Source organism: Leuresthes tenuis, unplaced genomic scaffold (assembly GCF_036924035.1).
Source record: "Leuresthes tenuis unplaced genomic scaffold, fLeuTen1.0.hap1 SCAF_8, whole genome shotgun sequence".
Classification (NCBI taxonomy): domain Eukaryota; kingdom Metazoa; phylum Chordata; class Actinopteri; order Atheriniformes; family Atherinopsidae; genus Leuresthes; species Leuresthes tenuis.
The window spans coordinates 36,806,845-36,817,409 of NW_027325362.1; the positions used below are offsets into that span (position 1 = coordinate 36,806,845).

The 10,565-nt window shown below is 36.0% G+C and overlaps 1 protein-coding gene across 1 annotated transcript in view; it reads right to left on the bottom strand.

Moving 5' to 3' along the window:
- slc2a15a (solute carrier family 2 member 15a) overlaps window positions 1-9,337 on the bottom strand; it is a 110,481-nt gene extending 101,144 nt beyond the window's left edge. Inside the window, exons 1-2 of the mRNA XM_072391613.1 lie at window positions 9,293-9,337; window positions 3,453-3,551 (exon numbers count right to left, since the gene is read on the bottom strand). Of these exons, the coding sequence (XP_072247714.1) occupies window positions 3,453-3,551; window positions 9,293-9,337 (144 nt within the window). The remainder of the gene's footprint in view (window positions 1-3,452; window positions 3,552-9,292) is intronic.
- Between the last annotated feature and the right edge of the window lie 1,228 nt (window positions 9,338-10,565).

Here is a 10,565-nt window from a genome sequence, read left to right on the forward strand (position 1 = left end):
CTCCTGAGCTACAGTTCAGGGGGACAGGTTCAGGGTCTGGTCAATCAAATAATGAGAAACAACAAGTGGTGTTGTTTATTTTTCTGGGTTTTTTTTTATTGTTTGCTTTCAAGACAGAGCAATAGGAAAGAGCGCCAGTCGAGGCTGCGAATATATAAATATATGTTATTTATTCTATTTTCTCTATTGTTTTAATCCTTGAACAACAATCTTGTTGCTGCCAACAGGTTTCAGCATTCGCATTTGTCATTACCACCATTGGTGCAATTTAAAAATTTCTGAAAGTTGAAAATGAGAGCTTTATGATGGTGTTTGGTATGATACATTAGGCATTACAATAAGGGTATGCTGAGCAAAGGAAGCTAATTAATGGTCAAATGAGGGTTATTTTTTGTTGTTTCTCTGAGGGCTTGCAGCAGTGCCTCCTCCAACAGGTGGCACCCTAGGTTTATGTGGCCTATGTGCCAACAGCTCTGAATATTTCTCATTAATATCAAAGGAACCCCTAATTTTTATGTCCACCTGTCTTTTGTGTCTAACTCCTGCCCAACATCCACAGCGTTTACTCAATCGTTGGGAATTTGGCGTCTTATTTCTGGCTTTAGCTAGCTTAGCTGGTTAGTTCTATTAGTTGCTCCTGTTGGTAAACAACTTTTTTTGTGGCAGCTCATCATAACAGATGTTTAAAGGTGTCAAAAATATGAGGAGAATCAACTTATAAGCATCTCAGCTTCCAAACCAGTGCAGAAAAGTCGAAAAAAAATGCTCAGTATGAATAATTAAAAAAACACAGAATACTAACGTTGCTACTACAAATTTCAGACAGCTTGCAGGCTTTTGAATTATGTACTAAAAACAAACTGGATGTTATTTCTCTCTTTCTGTTGATTGAATGAGAAAAAAATTCTATTTTTTCAGGCCACAGCCTGACAGTTTTCACTGTACCTCTATCCATGCTGAACATGTTTGGGCCAAGAGAGGGCAACAGTATCTCAACTTCTTGTTCATAGATAATTTATCTATGCAAGGCTGAGTTTCAACATATATTTGTGAATGCAGTAACAAACTACACTAACAATGGCACTATTTCTGAGCTTAAGCCTTTGTGTTTTCATTTCTATGCTAGCTGAGGGCTTGAACATATTTCTGAAATATTCTGTCTCTTTGGAATGCTCCGTTTATATCAATCTATGTTACTGATCTGTTGATAATTGACCCAGGATGTTGTAAAAGGTTGTAAATGTTTCAACAGTGTTTACAGCAACAATTTGAACAGCTCTAATTTAATTCTAAACTATTGCTTGCAAATGAGCTTATATTGTAAAAAAACAAGAAACTTTCAGTTTCCACATCTGATAGTTTCTTTTGACACCCCCAGTCTCAAAATAGTTGGGACCTTGTATAAAATCGAATATCTTTTTATCTTAAATAAAAATGTGCAAAGATTTGCAAATCTCATAAACTAATAATTTCTTCACAACAGAATTTAGAAAACATATCAAATGTAAAAAGTGAGATGTTTCACTATTTTATGAGAAATATTTGCTCATCTTAAATTTGATTGCGGTAACATAAAAAAAGTAATAAGAGAAAGGCGGAAAAAATAAGTGGTTCTAAACAGCTAAAAGATCATGATGTGTCTAATAAGGTTAACTGACATGGTACAGCAATTGAAAAAAAACTGCATTAACAAATTGTGGAGCAATTTCTGAATAATGTTCCTCAACAGAAAATTATGAAAACTTTGAATATTCCATTTTCTACAATACAGACTATCATCAAATAATCGTCAAAGGATTCAGAGAATCTGGAGACATCTTTGAAAGAAAGGACACTGTCAATAATCAGTATTGGAATGCCATTGTCACTGGGTTTCAGGCAGGACTGCGTTAAAAACAGGCTCAGAAATGCATCCAGAAATATTGTCTATGTACATAGTATGCAGTGCCATTCACAAATAAAGGTAAGTGAAAATTAAGGCCCTATGATCCAAGCAAGAAGTCATATGTGAATATGATCCACAAACGCCAGGGTCTTCTCTGGGTCAAAGGTAATAAAAAATGGACTGAGACAAAGTTGGCAAACTGTTATATGGTAACTGAAGTTTTAAACTCTTTCTGGACACTGCGTCCTCAGAACTAAAGAGCAGAGTGAAGGTGAAGTGTTATCAGCTCTTGGTTAAATAGCCTGCATCTCTGCAGATTTCAGGTTCTATTAGTGCCTATGGAACTGGAAAGTGTCACACCAGATAATAATGGCACAACATTCCTCTCCCAAATGTTAATCAACTGGTCTTAGCTCCCAGACATTTCCAGATTCTTTTCAAAAGTGGAAAGGTAAACATGGCTGACCCAACTTTTTTGAGCATTGTATGCCATCAAATTTAAGATGAGTAAATGTTATTCATGAAATAGTCAAATGTCTCAGGTTCAAGATTCAATATACTTTCTATAATCTGTTTTGAATAAAATGATAGATTAAGGAATTTGAAAACCTTTAGATTCTGTTAGTCATTTAAACTATGAATCTGACTGAGAAAACAGGCTTTTAGAAGTGGGTTGCAGAATTTAGTTTTGCTCTTAGGAGTATAACTGAAGTGTGTAGACAAGATATTTTTTAATAAGCTACATTGTTTTTACTTCTCAGATATTCAGGAAACTAATTCATTAATGTAGGGAAAGTCTAAAAGTCTTAAAGGGGAACTCCAGTATTTTTAAACCTAGACCTTATTTCTGGCTTGAAATATGTTCATCTACTCAACAAGAGCAGTTTGGTGAAAATCGGCGTCCTTTGGAAGATATTTAGATTCCTCGAGATCCATATAACGGAGTGAACAGGTTATAGACGATGCAGCCTCTCGGTGAGTAGATAAACATATTTCATGCCAGAAATAAGGTCTAGGTTTAAAAATACCGGAGTTCCCCTTTAAGTCCAAAGATAAATTAGCTTTTTCTGCTGAGGATAATATAATAATTTTGTGTTCACAATGCTTACTTATTTAAAGCCTAATAAGAAGTTCAATAGGTTTCTGTTATTGTTTGTTAATATTTGAGTTTTGTATTACAAACTAAATTCAGCCATGAGGTGACTTTGCTTCCAATATTTCATTTTTATGTTGGTGTTGAATGAAAGTGTGAACCGATAAGCAGACAGATAATGCTAGCCCAGAGGCCCCACTTCTTATTTTACTATTATCTTTCTGAGTTATTTGATTTGAACCTACTGGGTAAAAGTTTTCTCCTTCTTTGAAATCGTGGCAGTCTTATTTTAAAACCTTCAAGGAGCAGGCTATGTCATGAGTGAACACAAGGCACGTCTCCACAACATGCCATAGCAGAAATTGTTCTGTGCCATCTTCAGTTCCAACAAAATGGTTAACTGAACACAACATTCCAGAAATTAGGGGGCTTTTAGGATAAGTGTGTGCTTGCGTGTGCATGTGTTTGTCTTACTACAGCAGGGGAGTTGACGACAGCAAGGTTGTAGCCATAAAGCATAGAGCTTCCAAATGAGGTAAGGAATGCCACTGCTAACAGAGAGCCAGTTAGATGCTGCAAACAGAGGATAAAAGATGAATTACCAAACAGAGAATGAAAGATGCATCAGAAATTTCACAATCGGCCAGTTTGAAAAGTCTCATTCTTGTCCCCAGTAACTATGTGAAATGAAGTTTCTTTTTTTGCTATGATAAGAGCTGTTTGAATTCACTGTATGCTAAAGAAATAAGCTTCTGTGCTGCCTTTATTATCTTCTTTGACATAAGTAAAACTAGACAATTTTTTTACAAAAAGTAAAGGATATAATGCTGCTCCACAGTTTCTTCCAGCTGCAGAATTCAAATAAACACTTATTTGTCAGAGTTGTAGACTGTGTGTTGCAGGTGGGGCAGAGCAGGTCATGGAGAGTGTCAGGCGGAGTCTGTGAAGCTCCTGCAGCACACCTCTTGCTGATCTACCTTCACCAGTAACTGGCTTTATAAGGACTGGCTGGAGCCACAGACACCACCAGATTGTCTTACTACCTTTGTGGTAAATCTGTTACCATGGTTAACTCGCATATCAAAGATATTCTTTTCCATTTATTCCCCATTGCAATTTTTGTTCCTGGAATCCTGTTGAACCATACTCCTTCGCTTGTTGGAGTATGTCTGCTAGCCCTGCCTGCACCTCTGAACAGTTTCACAACCGTCTACAACTCCTGGTACCCCTCTTGTGTCAAACCCCTCCTGGAAATAAGTAAGAATCTGTCTGCTTCACATTATGGATTCTCCTTGGAACTCACTAACAACCGCTCTAGTTATAGTAACCCACAAAACCAGAATCTCCTGGAAACCTCCTTACCTTCAAATCATTAGAAATAAACTATTCTTCATATTACTCCATATTGCTCTTGGGTTCAGACCTTATTTGTGTGCGTGGCTACCAGCAGCCATGACATAATCTTATTTAGTCAGAAAAAAACTATTTTTTTTTTACTATTTAAATGTACCCAATATGTAGATTTCATCCACAAAATGGTAACAATGTAATTCCTTGTTATGAATTTTACAAATAACATAAAATTAATTTGAATTTAATTAGGTTTGGCTGTCTTCCTCTAATGTATTTCTCAGGACTGAATCAAATAAGCTTTTCTGTTTTGAGTCCCACTACCAGACCCCCTCCTCCTACCCGGCTGGTAGACCACGGTCCTGCCATAGTTGTAACACAAACAGCATTGTGACAAGGGGCAGTCCTGGCAGAGACCAAAATGCACTGTTAGACTTAATGCCAAGAATGCAGACACAGCTCTTGCTTTGGTTGTACAGGGACCGAATTGTTCATAAAAACAGCTCCAGTACACCATACTCCCTTAACACCCCCTATAGAATCCTTCAGGGACCAGGGTTGTAATCCTTTTCCAAGACTACAAAACACATGTAGACTGGATGGTTAAACTCCTACGATCCCCTCATTAACTCTGCAAGGGTAAATATCTGGTCCAATGTTCCTGGAACTGGGCAAAAACCACACTGTTTCTCCTGAACCTGAGGTTTGATAAATGGTCGGAGTCTCCTCTCCAACACCCTGGTGTAAACTTTCTCAGGGAGGATGAGTAGTGTGGTCCCCTGTAGTTGGAACACATATTTAGTGCCTCCCTTTAGGGGGCACTATATTTAGGTCAAAGGTCACCAACATTCTTGGGCCTCTTAAAGAAGGAGTCAGAAGTTTGATGTCAAAAGACATTCGCTGCTAAACCCCTAATAATAGCAAAACCTTCTAAAACAATAGATGTCTGCAACTTCGCTGATAGACCCCTAATAATAGGAAAACCTTCTAAAACAATAGATGTCTGCAACTTCGCTGATAGACCCCTAATAATAGGAAAACCTTCTAAAACAATAGATGTCTACAACTTCGCTGATAGACCCCTAATAATAGGAAAACCTTCTAAAACAATAGATGTCTACAACTTCGCTGATAGACCCCTAATAATAGGAAAACCTTCTAAAACAATAGATGTCTGCAACTTCGCTGATAGACCCCTAATAATAGGAAAACCTTCTAAAACAATAGATGTCTGCAACTTCGCTGATAGACCCCTAATAATAAGAAAAGCTACTAAAACAATAGGTGTCTGCAGCTTTGCTGTTAGACCCCTAATAATAGGAAAAGCTCAAAAAACAATAGGTGTCTGTAGCTTCGCTGCTAGAGCCCTAAAAACAATAAAAGCTGCAATAACACTAGGTGTCTGCAGCTATGCTGCTAGACCCCTAATAAGAAAAGGTAGAAACACAATGGGTTCCCGCAGCTTCGCTGCTTTGACCCCCAATAATAATAATAAATATAGCTGCATGCAGCAATGCAGGGGTCCAAGACAATCGGTCGATCATGGAAGAAATAAATTGAACATAAGGTGCATCACTGCTTTGTCAACATAAATAATCAATTCATTATTTGTTGTGCATGTTATCTTTAGATGTGATGTATATTCGCTGATGTGGACAGCCAAACTTTTGAGAATAATCTTTACCATTTTTGGTATATTTTCAATGAAATGTGTTGTCTGTTTATGAAATAAGATACATGATATGCTACTAGTAGAATAATTAATGGTATATTACAAAATGCATGACTTTGGGAACCCAAATACTATTATCAAAATCAAAACTTTTCTAAAATTGTATAAATCTAAGATGGCTTATTGAGTTATTTTGAAATCAATTAATTGGATTTCACTGGATCATGATGACAATGAATAGTACTGCAATTGGCTTGAATTGGACTATATTACTTAAGTGCCTTGATATGACATTTGTTTTAATTTGACACTATTTAAATAAAAGCTGAATTTAATTGAATATAAGCTTTTCCACTACCACACATATTCACAATTATCTTGCTGCACAACAAAAAGACAGGCCAAAAGAGGACACATTCTGCGAGTATCCCTGTTTTTTAATGAGCATTCTGAATGTTATGCATACTTTGTTGGAAATACTATTGGTCATAAATGAAGGCATGTGTGTTTTCTTTTACCTGTTAACCAAAAGTATGTGTACTGTTGCTTACAACTACATTTGCTCTTTGATTACATGCAGGCATGTTTGCCCAATGTGGTATTTGTGTCAATAACACAAGTTTGTGATTAAAAAACCCCCACCCTCAATAATCATACATTTAAATGTCATTTTCTTTACCTACATGGGACTATTCCAACCTACAATTAACAATCTTGATTTTAAATAGTATTTTGACTGTTGCTTTATTTAGTCAACAGATTCAGAACCATTCAGTTGACAACTTCATTACTTTATCCACAAATAGCAACTTTCAGTCAGTTTTTCAAAATAATTTGAAAATTAGACATGAGGTACTTCATTCTTTTGTACCGTTTGTTTTGTATTTGAATATCTTAAGAATGTTATACTTTTTTTTTTCATTGTTACCCTAAACAAAAAAATCACAATGTGGGCTTTAGCCTCAATGACGCCTGTCTTATATTTCCCAAACGTTTTTTTTTTGCTTGATGTGAAACCACGATTATTTTTACAAGAAAAAATAAATCATGGTTTCACATCCCTTATCCTGAACTTACAACTTTGCCATCTTTAAAATGATGTGCAATTATTATACATAACTATATACCATAAACTGATACCATACCTTTACCATATGCATCATTTCCTGGCTAACTGTGTTATTTACACATTTTCAATGGTAATAGATCACAATGATGTGGGACACTAAAGGAATATGTTATGTCTCCTTATCTTATGACATATTTCACACAACATTTGGACAAACTGTTACGTTACATTTATACTGCTTCATTGTCATTGTCATTCTTGAGTGAAAATTCAATATGCCGGTCGCATTCTTATGATGACGAGAAAAGTTTTGTAAGGTCCATAAATGGGACAGTCAACATTATCAGCAGACATGAAAAATTTAGTTTAATTTCCAAACACGTCAAGAGAAAAGAGCAAAAACACAGTTTTTCTAATTACAGCAGGGCGGATGACACCAAAGTATTTTTTGCATGCTTCAGAATGAGTCTGGAAGCCTTTTCACGATTTCATTTAAAATAAAAATGCATCAAAAGATATTACAAAAATAATGTTTTGCTTATTACAGTGCCCTCTAGTGACCAAAAGACACCAGATTTGTTTCCTGCGCTGTCCTCACATCCATGGCTTTTTAACAATGACTCTTGACATGTTTTTCTCAAATGTATTTATTTATTTATCATTATTATTGTTGTTGTTATTGTTCTACTATACAATCATTAATATAAAAAAAAACAACTAATTGAATTTTTCCCCACTTGGTGATGAATAAAGTATTTTTCTATTCTATTCTATTACAACTGAATTGCAAACAAATATACTCTAATTTACATATATTTGTTCCTTTTGCCACATGGCTAAAAAATTGTGACCCAAAAGCAGCTAATTAAGAATGCATACCAACGAGGGGTCGCGTAAAACGTTTAAAAAATATTGTTCTGCTCAAATAAAATCAGGATTTTATAACCATAGCATCATCTGACAAAATTGCCACTCAGATAACCTATACAGTGAATATCGGCTAACCTAACATGTTGAATTATCCCCCACCGAGAAAGTCATAGGCATCAGAACGTCTTAACTGTTAACACCTCACGTGTATGTATTTTAGAACGAGGCCTGGTCTAACTCTAACCATCTGAAATTAATTGTGCATCTACCCATATTGACTGAATTGTTAGGTATGAATTTGTGTCTGTAATATGTGATGAGAGACTTCACTTGTGTTATTCTAGTACCAGTGCATATCTTACCATCTGATGCAGCCTCTTTCAACCATATTTCTCTCTGCTATATATTCAACTTTCTTACAGTTTGTCCATTCCTCCACCAGAAGAAATATAACGTAGGATTTACTCTATGCAAATGTAAGAGATGCATTCAGCCCGTCTACCATCTTCATTAGGTGAATTAAAACTACAACCTGGTTATTGTTATTGCCATAACATCCAACATCATGAATGTCCCGAGAGATTTTTTACTTCATGGGGCTGTTGTTAAAGTTGACCGCATCCACTTTCATTACAAATTAGTACTGGGCACTATGTAAATTCTCATATATATATATATTAAAGAAATACTTGTGATACATTTTTAAATATAAATGTTAGCATTAACCATATGGCATATTTTACTGGGCTTTTTCATTGTCTTTGAATGTGTCTTTGTAAAAGACAGGGTCTGGCCAAGACAAAGTTCATCAACTACTTCCAAATTTAAAAATAACATGCATTTAATAAGTTATTTGTATGTGATCATTGGTCACTGGTGCTTGGCTTGTGTGTGCGCACTCTCATACTGTATGAACTCACATCTATGTGATTAAGTTTTTTTCTTGTGCTTATCTGTTATGCTTTAGTTTTTCCACTGTTGTCAACTAAATTTGATAAACTCTGATGAACTTCTTGATTGGCTGAAAAACCATTTGCAACTTTACTTAAGTTCAAAATCAGTTTTAGTTAACCATCCATGTGTCTTACTTAGATCTACTAACAATACCAATTAGATAATTGCATTTTTATTATCAATATCAGTTTATTTTTTTATGGTGACATTCATTATTACAAAGTTTTCCACTATCTTTGAAAATCTCAGATTTCACCAAAGCCTAAAACTGAAACAAGTACAGGACTTAAGTTGGTCATGAAGTTTGTTAGGGTTATAAATATATGTCAATTGGGGATCACTAAGCTAACAACCATGACACTGCATCTGACCTGATTCATGTCGTCAGTCTTGACTTACCGATGTGATTTTCCCTGGCGATGGAATTAAAACCTCTTCAGCCATTTAAGAATTCTGTCTAGCGGTCCCAAACAGCAAAGAGCAGAAGGGAATTCTCCCTACACTGCAGATAATGTTGTAGCTGTAGTAGCAGGCGTGGTCACACAAGCTTCCACAGCATAGACTAAGGTTGTTTCTATAGTTCATGTATAGTGTTAGGCCTCTCCTCCACAGAGCAGTTGTCCACACGCTCCCAATAACAAGCCCGCACAGTGTCATCACATGATGGAGGGCAACGTGACAGACAGAGAAAAACCTGCTGGAAGCCATTAGCTCTAACTGAATTTACAAAGAAAGATGAGGAGTGGAAAGGAAAAGAAAGAAAAGAAAAGGAAAGGGGAAAAAAAGAGATGACAGAGAAGGTTGTAGGGAAGCGACACAAAAACCAAAAGATGATTAGGGGACATGAAAAATATAAGTAGAGAGAACATAGAAGTTTGAAGGGAGAAGTCACAGAGTGAAGGAGGAATAATTTGAAACATACAAGAGTACAGGAGATTAGAGCAGGCCCAGGTGGGGAATGGGGTGTGTGGGGAGGTGGAGTTTAATATACAAATAACTTGTGGTTCTGAAGAAAGATTCAAGTTAATTTTATTCATAAAGCACATTTAACATAACAAGGTTGAACCAAAAACAACAAGGCTGAACTAAATTTGGGAAAACATCTGTGGTTAAACGGACCAGAAAGGTTAGCTCAAGTCAACTGTAATGTAAAGCCACAAGTTTAGTACTTAAAATGCAACTTCATATATGTCTTATTGCTATGGTAATTTTCTTAAAATGTGGTATGAAAATATCATTTTTGTTCAACATATAGAGATACTATCAATTAGCAAATGCATTTTAAACACACCCTAAAGCAATTACATTGATCATGTGGTCATAATTCTGGTTCTAGCTAAAAGAAGCAAAGCTATGTTTACTGTGAATGATCATTGGGCTACAACCACCCGCTTGTAATTACACAGCTTTTAATCCTATGACTTTACTTCTGCTGTTGCTGCATGAATGGCTGGTTTTGTTCAGAAAATCCTTCTCTTTGGCACTGACTTTTTCTCTCTACAGTTCAATCATATACGAGGTGTGGATACAGGGGGACTTTCAAATCACCAGCAGGTGGCGCTATAGGTGAGTGTCACTATGCATATATGTACACAGTCAGAGCAGAGTCCCCAGCAAGCCTATGAAGTTTGGTGAAGATCATACAATGTATGCAAAAGTTATGAGTGAATTT